Source organism: Sardina pilchardus, chromosome 6 (assembly GCF_963854185.1).
Source record: "Sardina pilchardus chromosome 6, fSarPil1.1, whole genome shotgun sequence".
Classification (NCBI taxonomy): Eukaryota; Metazoa; Chordata; class Actinopteri; order Clupeiformes; family Clupeidae; genus Sardina; species Sardina pilchardus.
The window spans coordinates 32,343,259-32,363,919 of record NC_084999.1 but is presented as its reverse complement, the minus strand read 5'-3'; the positions used below and the strand labels follow the sequence as shown (position 1 = coordinate 32,363,919).

General features: G+C 47.2%; 2 protein-coding genes across 3 annotated transcripts; both read right to left on the bottom strand.

The window, feature by feature from the left end:
* Window positions 1–556: 556 nt before the first annotated feature.
* Window positions 557–13,814, bottom strand: mdc1 (mediator of DNA damage checkpoint 1). Of its 2 annotated transcripts, XM_062539510.1 has the most exons (12): window positions 13,738–13,814; window positions 12,996–13,143; window positions 12,172–12,804; window positions 11,690–11,777; window positions 10,299–11,428; window positions 9,104–9,166; window positions 4,541–8,958; window positions 3,706–3,819; window positions 3,116–3,298; window positions 2,501–2,626; window positions 2,257–2,367; window positions 557–1,202 (listed from the first exon to the last, which is right to left on the bottom strand). In XM_062539510.1, exons 2-12 carry the CDS (start codon window positions 13,129–13,131, stop codon window positions 1,020–1,022), a joined length of 7,185 nt encoding a protein of 2,394 aa, XP_062395494.1. In that variant the 5' UTR covers window positions 13,132–13,143; window positions 13,738–13,814; the 3' UTR covers window positions 557–1,019. The 2 variants fall into 2 exon arrangements, with proteins under 2 accessions (XP_062395494.1, XP_062395495.1); XM_062539511.1 differs by lacking the exon at window positions 13,738–13,814 and having other exon boundaries at window positions 9,104–9,163; window positions 12,996–13,148.
* Window positions 13,815–14,520: 706 nt separating this feature from the next.
* Window positions 14,521–20,013, bottom strand: tubb5 (tubulin, beta 5). The gene is made up of 4 exons (XM_062539526.1): window positions 19,904–20,013; window positions 17,420–17,528; window positions 16,993–17,103; window positions 14,521–16,857 (listed from the first exon to the last, which is right to left on the bottom strand). The coding sequence occupies exons 1-4, from the start codon at window positions 19,958–19,960 to the stop codon at window positions 15,800–15,802; spliced, it is 1,335 nt and encodes a 444-aa protein (XP_062395510.1). The 5' UTR covers window positions 19,961–20,013; the 3' UTR covers window positions 14,521–15,799.
* Window positions 20,014–20,661: the final 648 nt, after the last annotated feature.

The window sequence follows — 20,661 nt, the reverse complement described above, 5'->3', positions numbered from 1 at the left end:
ATGAATACCTGACTACTTAAAATGTCTCTGAACAGAGCTTTTTAAAGTTACACCAAAAGCATATGAGCAGGTGGCAGAGCAAACAGGACAGAAAAACAGAGAAAAACTGAAAAAAAGAAAAACGGAACCTTGTGTATCCACAGGCTACTTGGAAGTCCAATTAAGATGGCAATCAGCAACAGTGATCTTCAATTGAATTATAATCACTTCAGTTATCACAACAAGTTTACAATGAGACAGCCGAGTGACTAAAATTAGTCTTGAATTCTTGTGCACAGGCGTTCCCTCCAGCAAAGATATTATGACACAGATAAACATGGCGGATTGGCTTTAAGCCCCCCACTGCTGACGCCAGCAAACAACAAAGTGAAGATCTGCAGGGGGTTTACTTCTGTCACATCTGATAAGTACTACTAGAGGATAATTACTGAGAGGAACCTTATTAAGTGCTCCTGATCCGACCGAGTCACAGATACAAACTAACATCCTACCTCTTCCCCATATGGCTTTGTGTACTGTCGGTAGTGAGCACAAGATCACAGAGAAAATCTGCAAGATAAAAATGTTTAATCGACATATGACCCTTTGTTGAAGGCATTACAGGTTGATATAAGGACAATAACACATATTATTTATTACAACTGCAATATCATCTGAGTTTTTATGTCTATGAAAGCACAGAAGGCTTCACAGTTTTAAGTCCATTAGCAACAGGATATTCATTGATTAAAAACCCTCCAGACTATGTCATTTGGATAAATAGCAGATGATAAAGCAGTGAACAATCAAGAGGTCCAAGCAGCAGTGAGGGCCACACAGCAGAACAGACTCTGATGCAGAACCCACTGAAAGCAGCCAGACAGACAGGTCCAGGAATGAGCCGCTCCGCTCTTCTCTTCTCTTCTCTGAGGACCAGAGAGGGGGGGGGCGTGGTGGCCATCGCTTACTCACGTCCACCACCAGAAGCTCTGCCCTGGCAGCGGACACAGCAGCGGCTGGTCAGTCTTTTGAGGTGGGCACTACGACTTCTTCCTGCCCCGAGCAGGAGCTTGGGCGATGGCGAGGGCGTGGGCGAGCACGTCGGCCTGCTGCTGGAGGATGCCCGTCAGGAGGAACTCGGAGGTGACCACGGGGATGGACGCCGTCGCGGCGGCTGAGCAGAGGGCGGCATCCTCTGCACACGACACCACCACTGTCTGGGGCTGCAGGGGAGAGGAGCAGGCCAGAGGCTTCAACAGCTTTACAGGACACTACAGTGGCACTGAGACTCGTCAGGGCAGAGAATTACAGGGACAATACAGCACAGAGGACACATTCACATTCACTACAACAGTTTGCTCTGTGACCAACCTGAAAGGGAAAGTTATCAAAACATGGAGATATCCTTGGCTTATTACAAATAAAGAGTGAGATGTAAACATTCATGGTAAGATAAACAATTTAATGTTTCTCTTTTAGAGCTACAAAACTGCTGTGTTTGTGAACAATTTAAAAACTGTATAGTCCACTAGAGAGCAGCGTAAAAGGTCATGTAAATAGTCATTTCCAATCTATATGTGGGAATACATGCTTATTATGCCTTCCTCTATCCACTGTGGTCATAGAACACCACACATCCTGCAGGACTTCATAATGAGCATACATCTACGTGCGCACCCTTAATCAATAACACTTCTCCCTAAGATACCATTTACTGCTACGGTAAGCACATGACCACACTTCCTGAGGAATCACTACACATAATTGCCATGGAGAGATCGAACAGTCTTCAACAAACGCGACCTTTCAACGTGTTGCTCAACAGGAATGTGCATTCTATTATTTGATTTCTATGGTTGATTCCTTTTGCCTGTGTCCTTGTCAATACCACAGCTAAGCCACAGGCCTGATGTTTCAGGGTTCTACCGGTCAACCAACAGGATTGGATTCAATATCACATGAAAAATGGAAAAAACTTGACATTAATCTTGAACGAGGCAGCAACGGCTGATATTTAGTGTTGCAAAAATCTTCCACCCAAATCTTTGTCAATGTGAAACAGAGTGAGCCATTTCTCATCCTGTAGCTGAACCCACAGGACACTGCCGATAAATAAAACAAATCTGGGGGACAATCTCTGAACAGAGATTAATGTGGAGAACAGTCGAGGGTGTCAGAGAGAGAGAGAGAGAGAGAGAGAGTGCATAAAAGAGATCACCTCCATTTTGTAAGCATGAAAGAAAAAACAGTGAGCTGATGTAGGGGTTAGAGAGTTACCTTGGCGACAGAGGGCATCTTGGGAAGGTAACGAGCCCCGCAGCTGGTGATGATGTCCTTCATCTGTGCCGGCTCGGGCTTCACTGACCGCGTGACATGAATCTCATAACCCTGACATGGACCAAAGAGTGACAAAGAGAAAACGGCAAAGCTGTTTGTTTGTTTTTTAGAGAACCCAATGCGCTATAGCACTGAGTCCAGCGGGTTGAATGTTCCTTTGATGAGACGTTAAGAGAGGTGAGACCTGTAGGAGGGGCTGGCTGCTGGCCACGCTCAGGGAGTCCTGCAGACGGAAGTTAAACTTCCTCTCCTGCTCGGCGTCCTTCACCAGAAACTCATCGGCAGGCAGAAAGCTCCCGGCCCTCCCACACTGCAACACAACCAGAGGGACATTCACACAGACAGAACCAGAGGGGCATTCAGAAAGACTGCAAAAAGATGTGCTGGGTTCTTTTAGTGACTGTGACTATTTATGACAGTTAAGACAGATACAACTGGAGGCATGTTTATGCTTTTTAAAAAATGTGTAAACATGTTCCTCACCACAATATATTATAGAGAGGATGCATTTGTAATCGATATGTAAAAAACATCATTCACCCAACAGCACCGACAAAGAGAGCAATCAATGTTATATAACGGGGTAAACAGTCTTGGGTATTGTGGCAAACAGTGGCGACAGCAAGAGTTCAGTTACTATGGATTGCACAAAAAAGAGAAGGCGACAGATGGTAATTCCAACATCTACAACAAAAGCACTCTACGTTTGTACACACTGCACCAGTCCACTGTCATTCTGTTTGCCTTGAGTTCCAGCTGAGTTCTTTTAGGCGGTCCGTGATACATGCTGTGACCCTACCTTTTTCAGCCAATTGGGTGTGACGATTGGCACCCCTCTGGCCACTGCACACATGAACTTGACAGTCCGTCGCACCGCATCGGTGACTAGGTGCGTCATATCGCTCACACCTCTGGCCATGCTGCCCCCTAGCCTGGTCACCACCGCCTCGGCCGCCTCATCAGACACCCCAGTGAACAGCACCTGGGGCAGAGAGAGAGAGGGAGGGATAGAGAAGAGAGAGGGAGAGAGAGAGAGGAGACAGATAGAGAGAGAGAGAGAGAGAGCGAGAGAGAGAGAGAGAGAGAGAGAGGATGGGGTGGGGGGTATCAGCTGTGTGTGTGTTTGTTTAGCTTCTGACAGCTAAAATGAGATCAGCGATTATGCACATCCTCAGTATTACATGAAATGGCAGGGTGAAGAGCTGCATCTTAGCAGAGCAAACCCTATCATAGCCACATGCCTATTGCGATGAGTGTGAATCACGGTGTTTGTGTTTTATATGGAAATGATTCTGTACCGTTCTGTGTGTATACAAGTGTAAGTGTACGTGACTGTGAGAGAAAGTGTGTGTGTGTTTATATGTGTGTGTGTGTGTGTGTCCTGCTTACCTTGTGTGCCTGGCGTGAGGTGCCCACGGAGCGGCGGACGGATTTGGCTGGGGTAGGCGACTCGGCAGCGGCTGCACCACGCTTCCTGGATCCCTCGCCTGAGGACTCCTCAGGCTGAGAAGAGACAGAGAGGAGAAGAGAGGGAGAGAGCAGGAGAGAAAAGAGAGATGGAGAGTAAGTGCCCGGGAGAGGTCATTTAGGAAGAGAGTGAGAAGGACAGTGCAATAAAAGAAAGAGAGAGAGAGAGAGAGAGATGACGTCAGAAGTGGTAGGAAGAGGAAGCGCCCAGAAGACGAAATAGAAAGACAAAGAGAGATGGAGATATGGTGTCAGATTTGGTCATTTACTGTAAGTACACATAGCATCTTGAGAGAGCATCAGGCTGAAGTGAATGAAAGAGAGAGAGAGAGAGAGAGAGACTGAGAGTGTGGTCACTAAAGGCCAGGGCCAGTGACAGGGAGCTCTAAGCCCTTCCTCCCTTCACAGCCAGCACAGACAGCTCATTGCAATGGAGAGGCTGAGTCAGCCCTCCGCAGGGAAACGGCCCGACTGTGAGACAGAGGAGGAGGGAGGGAAGGAGGGAGGAGGAAGAGAGATGGACAGACAGGGAGAAGAGAGAGAGCAAGGTAGAAAATATGTACAGGGCAGTGTGAAGTGTAGGGAGGGACTGAGATGGGGGGGTATGGACTGAGACGTGAGAGAAGGGCGGGGGGTGAGAGTGAGTAAAGGAAGAAAAAGGTGAGAAGGAAGGAGTGATAAGTTTAGAAGGTGCGAATAGGAGAGGGAACAAGAGAGAGAGGGAAAAGAAAGAGAGAGAAGGAAAGAGAGAGATTACCTCAGCTGCTGCTGCCTCCTCGCTCTCCTCTTCCTTCTTCACCTCTTTCTTCTTCTGCGCCAGAGAAGAACGGCCTCTTCCCCTCCTCTCCGCCGGACCGGGGGCCGCCTCCTCGTCTGTCCTCTCCGGCTCCGCTCCTCCAGTGCCGTCCTCACCCTCCTCTTTCCGCTGTCCCTTCGCCACTTTCCCCTTTGAGCGAGGAATCTTGAATCGGACCTCGTCAGCCTCCTCAAGTTCCTCCGACTCGTCATCGTGACTCCTCTTCTTCCCTCTGCCTTGACTGGCTGCCTCAGAAACATCGGCGCTGGTGACCTCGGCGCTTTCGCTGTCCTCCTCCGCTGAGGCGTTCTGGCTGGACGGGCCGGCCTTCCGACCCCTACCTCGTCCACGGCCGGTGGCTTTCTGAGGGACGGAGTCTCTGGTCAGTTTGCCCTCAGACGCGGCAGCTTCGCTTCCCTCCCCGGTGGCTTCTGTGTCCGGCTTGGGTGTGCTGGCTCCCCTTCGACCCCGTGGGGCAGGGGCAGGAGCAGGAGCAGGAGCAGCTTCCTCCTCGGCAGGCTGGTCCTCACCACTGGCCTGGGCGGACACCCCACCGGTGACCTCGTCTCCAGCCCCTGCCTTGCGGCCTCTACGGCCTCGTCCCGTGGTCTTGGTGGCCGAAGGTTCGGCGCCTTGGGTTTCTGATGGTGCTGGTTCAGGCTCTGCCACTGGGCCTGGGTCTTTCCCCCTCACACTCTTCCTCCCTCTTCCTCTCCCTCTGCCCTTACTCTGACTGGCCACACTGGCTGCTTCAGACACTTCAGAGCACACCGAGTTACTAGAGGTAGATGGCCTTCGAGATCTTCTTCCAGACTGGGACTCAGTTGAACCATCCTCCAGTGATGGCGTCTGTTCTCCAGCAGGGGGGGCTCTGGAGGAGCGTCTGGAGGAGCGCCTGGAGGAAGCGTGTGGCTCTGGCGCCCCCTGCCTGCTGGCGCTGCTGCGTACGCTGGACGTGGATCTCTCTGAGCTGACGGAGTTGGAGGAGCTGGAACGAGAGCGAGTCCTTCGGGCAGGGCAGTCATCACTGGGCAGCACCGGCTCCTCCGGTCCACTGGGGGGAGCTGGAGCGGCGCGCCTGGAAGCTGCTCGCCTCCCTCGTGTGGACGTCTGGGGTTTATCATCACTCTCTGGTTTCTCCATTTTAGTGGCCTTCTTGTCACTGGTTTCTTTCTTCTCTTGCTTTCTCTCTTCCTCTTTCCTCTTCTCCATGTCCAGTCTCTCCTCCTCCTCTGTTTCTTGTCTTTCTTTTTCGAGTCTCTCCTTCTCCAGTCGTTCTCTCTCCTCAGCCTCTTTTCTTTCCTTCTCTTCTTTCTCTCTTCTCTCCCTTTCTACCCTTTCCTTTTCTTCGTTTTCTTGTCTTTCTTTTTCAAGTCTCTCCTTCTCCAGCCTCTGGCGCTCCTTAGCCTCTTTTTTCTCCCTCAGTTCCTTCTCTCTCTTCTCCCTCTTTAATCTTTCCGTTTCTTCTTTTTCTTGTCTTTCCTTTTCAAGTCTCTCCTTCTCCAGTCGTTCTCTCTCCTCAGCCTCTTTTCTTTCCTTCTCTTCTTTCTCTCTTCTCCCCCTTTCTACTCTTTCTTTTTCTTCTTTTTCTTGTCTTTCCTTTTCAAGTTTCTCCTTCTCCAGTCGTTCTCTCTCCTCAGCCTCTTTTCTTTCCTTCTCTTCCTTCTCTCTTCTTTCCCTCTCTACTCTATCCTTTTCTTCTTTTTCTTGTCTTTCCTTTTCAAGTTTCTCCTTCTCCAGTCGTTCTCTCTCCTCAGCCTCTTTTCTTTCCTTCTCTTCTTTCTCTCTTCTTTCCCTCTCTACTCTTTCCTTTTCTTCTTTTTCTTGTCTTTCTTTTTCAAGTCTCTCCTTCTCCAGTCGTTCTCTCTCCTCAGCCTCTTTTCTTTCCTTCTCTTCTTTTTCTCTTCTCTCCCTCTCTACTCTTTCCTTTTCTTCTTTTTTAAGTCTCTCCTTCTCCAGCCTCTCGCACTCCTGAGCCTCTTTTCTCTCCCTCAGTTCCTTCTCTCTCTTCTCCCTCTTTAATCTTTCCATTTCTTCTTTTTCTTGTCTTTTCTTTTCAAGTCTTTCCCTCTCCAGCCTTTCTTTCTCCTCTTGCTCTTTTTTCTCCCTCTCTTCTATCTCCCTCTGCTCCCTCTCTACTCTTTCTCTTTCCTCTTTCTCTTTTTCCAGCCTCTCTCTCTCCTCGACTTCTTTTCTCTCTTTCTCTATTCTTTCCTTTTCAAGTCTTTCTTTCTCCAACCTGTCTTTCTCCTCTTGCTCTTTTCTTTCTTTCTCTTCTTTGTCCCTTTCCCTTTCCTCCATTTCTTTCCTTTCTTTTTCAAGTCTCTCCCTCTCTTCTCTTTCTCTCTCTAACTTTTCTTTTTCCTGCCTTTCCTTCTCTTCCCTTTCAAGTTTTTCTTCCTGTTCTTTTTGCTCCCTTGCTATTTTCTCTTTCTCCTGCTGGTCTTTCTCTCTCTCCAGCCTCTCTTGCTCCTCTTGCTCTTCTCTCTGTTGTACCACACTCTTCCTCCCTCGACCCCTCCTGACCTCCTGCACTGGCTTTTCTTCGGCCTCCTCCTCTTCCTCTCCACCTCCCTCTCCTCTCCTCTGTCCTCCTCTCTTCACTGCAAGAGTCTTGCCCCTGGTCTGCCTCCTCGACCCCACACTCGTTGCCTCCTCCATCTCTTCTCCCTGTCTCTCTTCTTCCTCTACTTTCCCTCTGCCTCTGGTGCTTCTTGTGGTGACAGGCTCTTTTCCTGCTCCACGAGTCTTCGCTCTGGATGTAGAAGTGGCTGCCTGCGTATCCTCTTCCTCATCCTCCTCCTCCTCATATGCAGCCATGGGCTGCGTTTGTGCAGTGGACAGACAGGTGCTTGAAGGCATCTCAGCAGGCTTGCTCTCATCTTCCTCCTGCTTCCCCTTACCTCTGCGTGGCCTCCCCCTCCTTTTGGGGGAAGCAGGTCTCTGCTCTCCCTTGTCTCGACCGCTTTCATCACCAAAGGAGGACATGGGCTGAGTTTCGATCACAGCGAGGTCAGAGTTGATCTGAGTCTCAGTGACCTCAGGCCTGTCCTCCACCTGGGTGCCTCTCCCTCCACGTATTCTTCCTCTCCTTCTGGGGCCGACAGGCTTTGCTTCCTCCTCCTCCTCTTGGTCTTCCTCATCTACATTGGCCATCGGCTGCGTTTGAGCAGAAGAGAGGAGGCTAGAGCTGAAGGCGGCCTTAGCAGGCTTCCCTCTGCGTGCTCTCCCACTTCGTTTGGGGGATGCAGGTTTTGATGATTCCTCTTCAGCATCATCATCAACATCATCGTTCATGCTGACTGGCTGGGTTTCAGCAATAAGTAGTGTCTCGGAAGGTTGGCTATCAAGACGTCCTTGTCCCCTACGAGCCCTTTTTCTTCTAGCAGGTACTGCCTTTGATTCCTCCTCCTCCTCATCGTCATCACTTATGGCAGACATGGGTAGGGTTTCAGAGCAGGAGATACTAGCAGTGGTGTGTGATGGCTGGCCACCTGTGGAGGTCACAGTGGTTTTGCTCGTGCCTGGCTTGAAGGGGTCATCATCACCGGTGTCTGCTGAATCTGAATCGCTGTGGAGCTGAAGTTCCTCAGCCTTGATCTTGGCAGTCGTGGGCTGTGGCTCCTTCAAGCCGCCATCGTTCTCCTCTTCCACATCTGTGTCGCTGTCCATGTAGATCTCTGCAGCAGGTACATTTGCCTGCTTGGATTCACGGGCGGTGGCACTACCTACCAGATCTGTTGGAGTCACGTCAGACATTCTTCCAGCCTCTTCACCTCCCAGCCTCTGGCTGCGTGGGAGGATAACCGTGTCGGCGGTGGAGATATGAGAGTAGGTGTCCAACTCCGTCAGCTGGGTGGCCTCCTCCTCCTCCCCTGGTTCTGCCACCTCCTGCAGCACCTCCATCTGGGGCAGGGGCGTGGCTTCAACACGGGCAACAGCAATGTCGGTGCTCTTTGGCGGGGCTATGAAGAAGGCTTGGGTTTCAGCCGTGGCGCTGTCGTCATCTTCCACCGGCTTTGCCGCGTAGGCTTGCGTGGCCTGCAGAGCTCCGTAGTCTTGGGTTGCGTCCAGGTCCGAGTCCCCGTCCGAGTCGAAGCCCCTGACCTCGGGGAGGGCGTACGCCTGCGTGGCCTCGGTGGCCAGCTGCTGCTGCAGGCGACTGCTGTCCGACAGGCTGAGCCGGAGCTGCGCCGACCGCTCTGCGCCGCCGCCCACGCAGAACAGCTGAGTCTCCTCCTCCAGAGCCGTCTCCTCAAGGGCACTCAGCTCAGGAGAAGCGCCGCCACCGCCAGGCTGAGCCACAAAGGACTGGGTTTCTGGGACAAAGTCATCATCAGAGGATGTGGCTGGGTTGAAGGGTGGAAGGCCTACGGGGCCTGAGAAGGAAGAAAGGGGAGGGGACCATTAGCAAGTCATATCAGATGAGAGACAATGCCAGGAATTCAATGACCTGCTTCGCGCACACAGAGACATCACAGAGATATTGGGCAGCCATGACACAGGTTCGAGTGAGAGACGTACGCGCAAAATGATCCGCTGGACTGAGGAAGACCTGAGTCTCCATCTCTTCAAGTCGTAGTCCTGCTGTCAAATAAAGAAAAACAAAGCACCAAACAGTGATTGGAATGTTACCATTATTTAGACAACAAATAATGACTTAAGACACTGCTAATGCTCTAGCTTTAACAACTTCATAATGTATGAATGCAATGTGACTTCATTAGACCCCCTAAATACCCTTACCTTAAAATAACCTTTACAAAATCATTTTGATTGCACATAAACTCTTAATAGGGCCAACAATACTTCTGCAGCACTCTGATTCCAAATAGGTGGCTTGGTGGCAACCCTAGATGAGATAACCCAGAGGAAATTGTACACCTGATTGTAGAATAGGCCGGGGGCTTCCTCTATTAGAAGGTTTACCACTTCCTCTGGGTTAACTTACCCAGATCTGTCACTTAACCACCTACTTAACTCACTTAACGATAACCATATTGGAATACACCACTGGTCTTAGTTGGTTGGTTGTCACCGGGGTGCAGAGCTAGAGTTCAGTAGGGTGACAGCTGCAAGTAAGAAGCTTCCCCTGAACCTGCTGGTTCGGGTGCAGAGAGCCCTTACACTTTGATGCAAAAGATGCATACCGGTATTTAGTTTGTTTATTATTGCACTTCTCAACTGTAGTAAGACCCGAGAGCAAATCTTTTGTGCCGCATTAAAGACAAGATATGTTTTTTTTTCATGATTATGTTATTGTGTTCTTGAAGCTTGTTTTTCTATCATACTCAAACCTACAGTATTTTGATGGTATCTGTCATGAGGAGGAGAGATCAACACACTCAATAGCAATCCTTTCACACTTGAACCCCTGAACACACCTGTCATTCCCACTACTATGACTATATCTACTCTGTGGAACAAGTGTTTCGCCGTTTTGTGACATTCATATGACTTGTGAGACAGCTTTGCAACATGGAAACCCTGAAGGTTTGAATATTGGCTTAACAGTAAACACAGCACTTCCTCTTGTTCTCAAACACCGGTATAATACACATTATATCATTGTCAAATCAATTAACTGCTATTTCAACTATCAAAGTGATTTAACCTGTCTTTCAACTGAACTCTACCTCAATGTATTGCATTATTTGATATGGTGTTGGTTGCTGTTTGTTAATATAGACATGAACTACACTAATGCGTGTAATCCCACCTGGTCCCAAAGGGGTTGAGGACTGGAGTCCTGCTGTAGAGGCCCTCTCACAAGGCTTCTTTGGACTTATGTCCTCCTTTAGTTCCTCCTCCACATCCGTGTCGCTATCCATGTTGAAATCATCTGGCTTGGCTGGCGTCACAGCTGGAGGCGGCGCCGGCTGTTGGCCCCCTGCGGTGCCCTCCTCCACATCTGTGTCCTGGTCTGACTCCGCAGCGGCAGCTGTGGACTCTGGAGCCCCAGGGGCCGCCTCAGTAGTGGGCTGGAGTCCAGAGGGACGTGGGGAGCCCAGTGGTGCAGCGGGGGCCGCTTGCTGCCCCGCGTCCTCATCCTCCATGTCGGTGTCACTGTCAGACTGGATTTCCAAGGCAGCCGCAGATATGGGCTGTTGGCCGGCACGGGCCTCTGTGCTTTTGCTGCTGCCGGACTTGAACGGGTCGCCGTCATCTGTGGTGTCTGCCGTGTCCGAAGCACTGTGGGACTGAGGCTCCTCTGGTTTGTCCCGAGAAGCGGTGGAACCTGCGGCGCTGACATCTTGTGTAACATCTGCCTGGTCATCCTCCTCCTCCTCCACGTCTGTGTCACTGTCCATGTGAAATTCTGCTGAGGCGGCGTTTGCTGGCCTGGATTCGGTCACACCAGATCCTGGGGCTGGGTGAGTGGGTGGAGGGGCCACCTGCACAGTCCGGACAATATCATCTTCATCCTCCACATCTGTGTCACTCTCCAAGTTAAAGTCTGATGGGGCAGGGGCAGCAGCAGCAGGACTGGATAGATTCTCCCCTACTTCACTGACTGAAGCCTTTGTGGAATTAATGTCCGACACCTCGTGGTCATCTCCCTCGACATCAGTATTACGGTCTATATGATAATCTGGATGCTTGGTGGCAGGTCCGGCGGATGCCCCCGCCACCAGATCCGCACTTGCCTCTCCATTTGCAGCGTGTGGTGAGCTCTTCCTCTCCCCCTCCTCCTCCTCCTCTCCCTCCACATCAGTGTCACTGTCCATATTAAACTCCAAGGGGTCCGGCCTGGGCTTTTCCGGCGCCGCCTCAGCGCTCCTGTCAGTCCAGATGGATCCTCCGGAGCTCACTGTCTCGTTCACTCCTCCCCTCACTGAGGAAGAGGGGCTGTGCAAAGCCACCAGCAAACTCAGTTACATAACATGCTAGTTACACAAATACAACCTCAAGCAGTGGTCCAAAAACTAAGGTGAGGACAAGGATAAGCTAAATGCTATCTTAAGATTCTGTCAAAGGTTTGTTCTCAGATCATGCTATAAACTGTAAAGGGCAAATAGCTTTTCATGTGCATGACAATATGGATAATATAATACAGATAAATAAGCCTTTCAATACGATTCAGAAGGGAATGAGAAACCCCAGCTATACCTCTCTGGTATGTAAGAAGCGCCTGACGGACTCTGGAATGTTGAACTAGTGGGCTGGGGCATCCATGGAGACTCTGAATCTGAAGACACTGTAGGGATAAGGAGGAGGGAAAGAGACTGGATTTATTCATATACAGTACTGTATATCCCAGGCCTGATAACGATGTCCATAGGGTATCTTCTGCTTATGAATCTTATAATATATCATCTATCACATTCGCAATTTATGCTTTATATACTGTAAGCAAACAACAATGTTTGCTTTGCTTTGAAAGATGTGTATTTTTACTCATTCAGTGCAATGGTTCCAATGTGCTGTACAGTATGTACCATATTGTAAGATTTTACAAAAAACCTGAACCAAAACAAATACATGTATGTCTGGACATCAAAAAAGAAACATAATACTGAAAGATGTTGTGGTTTGCAGATATGCAGTGTAGCTATATCAGCAGATTTGTGTAAACCAATACACATGTTTACCTAAATGTTTGGCTGCTCTTGGCCTCCGTCCCTCTCTCTCTCCATCAGACTCTGAGTCAGATTCAGGCACCAGGGGGGCAGGACTTTGGTGCTTCTGCTCTGGCCCGGCCGACATGACATGGCTGCCTCTCGGTTTGGCACCCCTGTGCTCACTGCTGGGCGTCAGAAACCCCCTCTCCCCATTGGCTGCCCTCTCCACTGCTCTGACAGCCTCTGTGTGTGTCTCTGTCCTCTGATTCACTTTGCGGCTCTCCCCCTGAGGCAAGAGTGTCTCCTCTCCCCTCTCCCCACCAAGGCAGCCTGGTGTCCTCGCTCTACCCTCGCCAGTCTCTCCCTCAGCTGCCCTGATAGAGACATACTGGCATGGCAGATCGGCTAGAGTCACTTTATCCCCCTCACTCAGGGCATAGCGTACGTGGGGTGTTAGCTTCAAGCGGCCTTTCCTGGTGCCATTCAGGCTGCCCATGTCCCAGACGAGTGCTTCTGTGGCTCCACTAGCATGGGGTCCGTTCGAACGGAACACAGAGATGGAAATGGCGGCGTGACGCTTTGACATTGACGGAGCAGGTAAGGGCACTGTGCAGAAAGATGCATCACGGCCCAAAATGTTCTCTCCTGGGTAAAGAAGCAACTCTAAAAGGAGGAGGGATGGTGAAAGTGACAGTAAGAAGAGAGTCAGAACAGAAACCCTTCACAAAACATTAGGTAGAATATAGGACAGTGTCAGGCAGCTAATTAACTCCTAGTTGGATGGATCCTTTTTACATACAAACCACATTAATGAAAAAAGTAACATGTGCGCTCTGAAAAAAAAAATGACTCACCAGTCTCTGGGACATGTTCATTCTTGAAAACTTTCAGCTTGGCCACTGGCTGTGCTTCCTCCTCGTCACCACTCTCATCCTCTTCCTCTTCTTCATCCTCAAACGAGAAATCCTGAACCACTTGTGTTGCATCCATCTTTCTACTGCACTACAATAAACAGAACGAATAGCAAAGGTCGCAAATAAGAAGATCTAAGCTGAAGTCACAAAACTTTGTCTAATATCACTGTCTAGGAATACAGAGGGCTCTATATCAGTAAGAGATTAGTTATTTATCTAGTGCACCTTTCACACTGGACTGTCAGGTTAATCTGTAATTGCTATTTTAAAAAATTGGCTAATTTCAACTACTATGGTTATCGATATCGATAAATTATTGATAACAACTTAAAGTTAGCTCTAACCTTAAGTAATGCAACATGTCTAAGGAACTAACAACATAGTGTTACACCATGTCCCTGTGCCTGGCTTATAATACATTGTGTGGATAGTAAATATACCAAAGGTAGGCTAACGTATCAACAGTGCTCAAGCAGACTACAACAAACGTTAGCTGGTTGTCTCAAGGAGCCTGCTGCTGCTGCTGGCATGCCCTGACATAGAACCTACTGTATTGTGTTAAATCAGCAAGCCAACCTTACAGTGCGTTGTGCACTATGAAACGACGTAATTCATCGAGGCATTACAATGTCTAATACAGAGGAAACAGACCCATGCAAACATTTACAAATATGACCAATACCTTCAATAAACTTCTTTCATTTCACTGTTGCGAGGATACAAGGAAAAAGAATGTGGAAGCTGGCCGTTCGTTTCCGGTATTTTCTCCGCCCACTGAAAAATTCAATTGGCTGGCGTAAATGCCAGTAATTCTGATTCGAAATGTTATTGGTTAAGCAAAACGTAACTCATGTCAATATGAGCATTTATTGGCTATATGCAAGTACACGGTTGGTCTTAAAAGTTTCCCCCGCGCCAGCGCTTGAAAACAAGGGGCGTGTTTCCCGTATCTACCAATTAGACTCTCTCTTGCATTTGGTCCAGTCAGATATTAATAAATACTTCGACTGGACGTGTTGGTTGATTGTAAACAAAGGGTAGCCTAGGCCCATAGCATATTTCCCATTTATGGCTCAAACAAACTCACCTCGAAAGGTTTCAGACAACCCTGATATTGTTTGTATAAGTAGGCTAGGCCTAATTTAATTGTTAAAGCATCTAGCCTAGCCTATCTGAACTAGAATTGATGTGGTGCCCCCTTATGCCCCCTGTATTATGATTCATATTGAAATGTGTGACAACAGTATGGCTAGTTGTGCAAGTGTTTCAATAACTGACAGCCTATTTTGTTGGATTCTGTTTCAATTTAATTTAAAGTACCAACCATGCTCTGCACTTTTGTTAAAGCTGTCATTGTCATATTGCTGACATATTTTAAGAGTGGCCTTTATTACCTTAACACTATTGCAATCAACCTCTTCTCTCATAGTTACACACAAATCAAATAACTTCAACAAATGTTTGAACAATGTTCAGTTTTATTTTTTATTATCTCCCTCAGTACTTTTCAATATGAAATAAAAACAATACATTGAGATGAGAAGAAATCAAACAAACGCACACACACACACACACACACACACACACACACACACACACACACACCCACACCCACACACACACACACACACACACACACCCACACCCACACCCACACCCACCCACCCACACACACACACACACACACACACACACACACACACACACACACACACACACACACACACACACACACACACACACACACACACACACACACACACACACACTCAAAGCTGTTTGGGGATGAATGTAAAGAAATCAAGCAAATTCACATTTCTTAATCTCAGTCCTCTGAACACTTCAATTCCAAACTAACCTCTGCACATTTGTCATTGGAGCCATAGACATTCAAACAATACCAGCCTTATCCTCCCCCTCAACATTCAGTCCTGGGTCAATGAGATTTTCATTGTGCTCCTCCTAAAGACGTTGGTTGACGTCCAAGAGAGGCTTCTCCACTCAACATCATTCTACCCCCCACTACCCAACTCACTCAGTGCTTCCAGTAAAATGTCTGACTAATCACTGTTGTTGTCCTCATGGAAAAGGAACTCACTGCCGTTCTTGCAAGCAGCACCGACTCCTCTGTGCCAATTAGGTCTGCCTGTAGTGCAACACAAGGTCAGGGAAAAAGACAATAGCCTACTAAAAATGGAAAAGAATAGATGAACACATTTCCAGTTGATTCCATTCTGTATCATTTCATCTCATGCAAACAGGCAAAGTGGCTGTGAACACAGATAAAAGTGTTTCATCTCCCACTGCCAACAGTACCAATTCTCCTGGTCACTAGGTTTTCCCCCTTCATTTATTGAGTCATTGATTGTGTCCACACATGGGGACACAATCCCTCTCAAATCAAAGCTGACCTTAAGAAACTGGCCAGTAGGAATACTTTGGGACTCTGAGAACACTGAGTGGACCTAGACCATTTGCTGTTCCTTTTTTTGTTAAAGAAATTAATCAGAGAATGACAATGAGAGAGTAATGAAACATAAAACTAAACACACATTTGGCATGTTGATTTTATGGTGAAAAGATATTTTCACTTCAACATTTAATCTATAGGCTCTGATCTGATTCTTTTGGCCACTTTTTCTAATGCTAGTCACCTGATACAACTTTCTTTCATACAGGTTTTCCTACGACATAACCCCCCATTCCCCACCACAACTATTCTTGACTACACTTCCTCTGGCTCCTTAGGCATCCTGCTCAGCATCCTCATCGAACTCTCCCTCTTCTTCAGCTGTGGCATCCTGGTACTGTTGGTACTCGGACACCAGGTCGTTCATGTTGCTCTCGGCCTCAGTGAACTCCATCTCATCCATCCCCTCTCCAGTGTACCAGTGCAAGAAGGCCTTGCGGCGGAACATGGCGGTGAACTGCTCCGAGATGCGCTTGAACAGCTCCTGGATGGCGGTGCTGTTGCCAATGAAGGTGACTGCCATCTTGAGTCCTCTTGGTGGGATGTCGCAGACAGCTGTTTTGACGTTATTTGGAATCCACTCCACAAAGTAGCTGCTATTCTTGTTCTGGACGTTGAGCATCTGCTCATCCACCTCCTTCATGGACATTCTGCCACGGAACACAGCTGCAACAGTGAGGTAGCGACCGTGACGTGGGTCGCAAGCTGCCATCATGTTCTTGGCATCGAACACCTGCTGGGTGAGCTCAGGCACTGTGAGGGCACGGTACTGCTGGCTGCCACGGCTGGTCAGAGGGGCGAAGCCGGGCATGAAGAAGTGCAAGCGGGGGAAGGGCACCATGTTGACGGCAAGTTTGCGGAGGTCGGCATTGAGCTGGCCAGGGAATCGCAGGCAGGTTGTAACGCCGCTCATGGTAGCTGACACCAGATGATTGAGGTCACCGTAAGTGGGCGTGGTTAGCTTGAGTGTACGGAAGCAGATGTCATACAGAGCCTCATTGTCGATGCAGTAGGTCTCATCTGTGTTCTCAACCAGCTGGTGCACTGACAGGGTTGCGTTGTAGGGCTCAACCACTGTGTCCGACACTTTGGGGGAAGGCACTACACTGAAGGTGTTCATGATGCGGTCAGGATACTCTTCACGGATCTTGCTGATGAGCAGGGTGCCCATACCAGAGCCAGTACCACCACCCAGGGAGTGTGTGAGCTGGAAGCCCTGGAGGCAGTCACAACTCTCAGATTCTTTCCTCACCACATCCAGCACCGAATCCACCAGCTCGGCACCTTCTGTGTAGTGGCCCTTGGCCCAGTTGTTACCGGCACCACTCTGACCTGGAGAAACCCAATGTGAACTTTTGAGACCAACTTGAATTCAGCAATCGCTTTTGATTTCAACACTCCATCACCAAGTGTCAAATTCAGGATACTTTAATTTAATGTGAATGTTATAGCTTTTTGACATCTTACCAAAAACAAAGTTGTCAGGTCTGAAGATCTGTCCAAAGGGTCCTGAGCGCACCGAGTCCATGGTGCCAGGTTCCAGGTCAACTAGGATGGCTCTGGGTACATATTTACCTCCTCCACAAGAGGCAGGCCGAAAAAAAGAAAAAAGAAAACAAAAACACCAGCACACAGGAGAACAGTTTTAGTCTAATGGTGTTCCATCAGTCCAAAGGCAATCAGTTAGAATGATCCAGTTGCTGATCTAGTTGCATTTTCTATTTATGGCAAAAGATTATTCACTTACTGTAATCTATTTAGCTGTACAAATTCTGTCTACTTCTCTCTGAATGCATTTCAGGTTTTGAAAAGTCAATACATCTTTTAATAAATGGTGGTATTAGTATTTTGTATCTTTATGTCAAGTGAGATGCAAAGTCCTTAAGTTTGGTACCTGTGGCCTCATTGTAGTACACACTGATGCGGTCCAGCTGCAGGTCACTGTCTCCATGATAGGTGCCAGTGGGGTCGATCCCATGTTCATCGCTGATTACCTCCCAGAACTAAGAGATAGGAAATAGGATTTGCTTTGAGTGACACAGTTACGATAATTATCAATGAATCTAAGAATAAGAGGATCATTTTTACTCCTAGGCATCACTGATACCTTTTGCTATTCAGTGGCTCTGTATTTAATATTTGAAATTCTCTACACAATGCAAAAAAAAAGAGAAAATAATTCCTGGTCATGTTGACACATTGGCTCACAGTCTGCAGCTTTGTGTTTGTGTTTCTGCGGTCTCCATTTGTTGAAAATAAACTGGTTGATTGTATGTTTCAGTGTGCAAACTTAATTCAGACTCTGCTTACATCGCAGACAATTTTTTGTGGTGATGCCTCTGCTGATTTTATGGTCGAAGCTTGTGAAATGCAGAATTAAAGGGAGGATTTGGAGTAATCTGGATAAGATGCCTAAATTTCCGTCAAGCAGAGTTAAGTGAGGCTGTGGGACCTAATCTGAAAACATTTTGCAAAACCAGACAAAATTTTCAGAATAAAAATTCTGCATGGACCAAAGAATGAGGCCTGTCCAACAAAAACATCAGTTAACAGTGACCTCATTCACGACAAAACAAGAGCGAGACAGACTGATGAAGAGATGTAAGGATATAGATAGCTTTCTTGGAGATGTGAAAATAATTGTTTTGAAAGAATGAGGACAATGGCCAGGGACACACCCAAATCATCCTACATTCTCGTGGCTTCCTGTTTAGACCATGTCATTCAAATTAAAAGGAGACCTTTAAAAAAGAATAGTAGCCATGGGAATATAGGCCTATGCATGTAAGCCAATTGTTTTTACAGTAGCTTATCTACATACACTATTTTAATGACTGCAAGACATTGGTTTAAATATTGATCCAAACCATCTTCAGCAAAGGAGAATGTAATCTAGATGCATGTCCATTCTGTTCCCAAATCCCCCATAGCCTCAGCTGTTCTATCTCCCTGTCCCCACCCCATTCCTAATTGTGTTTAAGGGACATTGATTAGGCAGCTGCCAACAGCCAGTGGGTTTATATTGCATTAAAATCACTGTCTCTGAGGGAGATATTTTAGGCTAATGATGGGGTTCTTTCTGTCCATAACCATAAAACGAGGAAGTCATTTGTTCTCATGCATTAGAATTGGTACTTGTAGGCGTTTTCCCATACCGGCGACTGGCGGTGACAAAGTGAACTCAAGGCTATACGTTGTTTATCTATCCATTTGGTGATGATATTTTGAGCACCTGACTTAAAAAACGATGGAATGTTCACACAGCCCTTGAAAAAAAGAGATGGCATTTTGCAAGTTCGCTTTTCTAGCCTACCCAATGAGCAAGACATTGGAAAGAGGGAGCTTTTCGATATGCAGTGCTATTCCTAACTCGCCCTTGAATTATTATTAATAAAAGTAAAATCATTACTTTCGACAAGGATTATGGTGATATCTTTCTTTGTCAGTCATGATTGCCCCACCCATTGTATGAGCCTTCTTTAAGAGTAGGCTAGCCTACATGTCTGCAACCCCCACTTTTTCAGAATATATAGACGATGCATTCAGTAATCAAGAAATAGACTAATCGGATCGTCAACTCGTCAAAGATGGGTTTGGACAAAATGTCTAGCCACGCGCTCTGATTTCCCCATTGTCTGCTTTTGCACCACCTATAGGGCAGCAGGCAGACGAGAACCCCGGTTAAGATTCTGACAGCTGTCCAACGGAGCTTGTGGCAATGGCACGGTGGCCAGACAATAGTGACAATAATAATTCGACCAAACAGGCGGACAGCAGCGACTGTAAGACGTGTCGAAAAGGCAGTGTCACGCCCAGAGTTTAAAAGGCAAGCACCACGCATGCTGTCTCCTGTTATACCATTATCTGAAGTTCTCCATCGTGGAGTATCTCATAGTTTTCATTGAATTGTTCAATATATCGTCTTTGAACATTCAATCATAGGCTATTTGAATACCCATCGCAGCACCCAGTATAGCCTATTTAAGAAAGTTTAGATGGAGCTTGCTTTTTCTTTTTCTTTTCCCTAAATGGTCACCTACATGTTGCAGGCAATTATGAAACAATAATGATAATTAAAAAAAATAAACAATACACAATGAAACTATATTTCATCAGGAGCCCATAAAACACACATAGCCTACGGATTAACTGTCAGCCTTTTGTAAAATCTTCATTCAGTCGAGTACCTCCAAAGTCTACACCCCACCCAATTAAAAGACATTGAATGGACAGGAGTCAGGCTATGCAATGGGCTAGAGGTAATACACAAAAAGGAAACTTCTTTTGATTATTGCACTTGTCGTGGATTCTAATATCATCACTCTAGGCTACTTTGATATATTAATATCCATAACGTTTTTAAATGTTCCATCCTTACCTTGGCACCAATCTGGTTACCACACTGCCCAGCCTGAATGTGTACGATTTCTCTCATTGTTACAAGATGATGTGTAACTTTTAGAATGTAGGCCTGAGAGCTGCAGTCCAGCGAAGCGCCACAGTCTGCGTGAGCACGAACAGCATCGGCTGGACAAAGTATTTATAAGTCTGGACTGAATCCAGAACGAGGCTAAGGGTAGTAAATGGGCGTGTCTGGTGCTTTCCTCCAGTCCAGAGCCATAGCTCTGCTCCAGTCCAGCTGTTGAGGCTTTCTAACTGGTGTGTAGAATAGGTGTGTTAGAGAACGGGATATGCCTGCATCACCAAAATATAACCAGAAAGTGTTAGGAAACAAATTTTGTATGTGCGTATCACGACATGTAGGCTAACTGTAGAAATTATTCGTAGAAATGATAATTAGCCTTGTCAATAGGCTATTAGGCAACAACATATTGTAATGGAACAAATCATTTACAATTAATTCCCAACATTACAAATATGTCCAACTAAATCTATTCTGGCACAAACAATCCCACTGTTAAATGCCTTACAAATCGGCTATAGTTTTAAATAAATGCTACACCAGCAAATATCTCAGGGTAGGCTAGCCTAACTCATCCCGAATCTTTTCTTCAAATAGCCAAGGCCAGGCCTACAAATAACCTAGGTCTACTTTTGTACTGAAGAAACGTGCAATAATGACCACTAATGGATTTGATAACTCGTCCTAACCACTAGGAGGCATTGCATTACCAT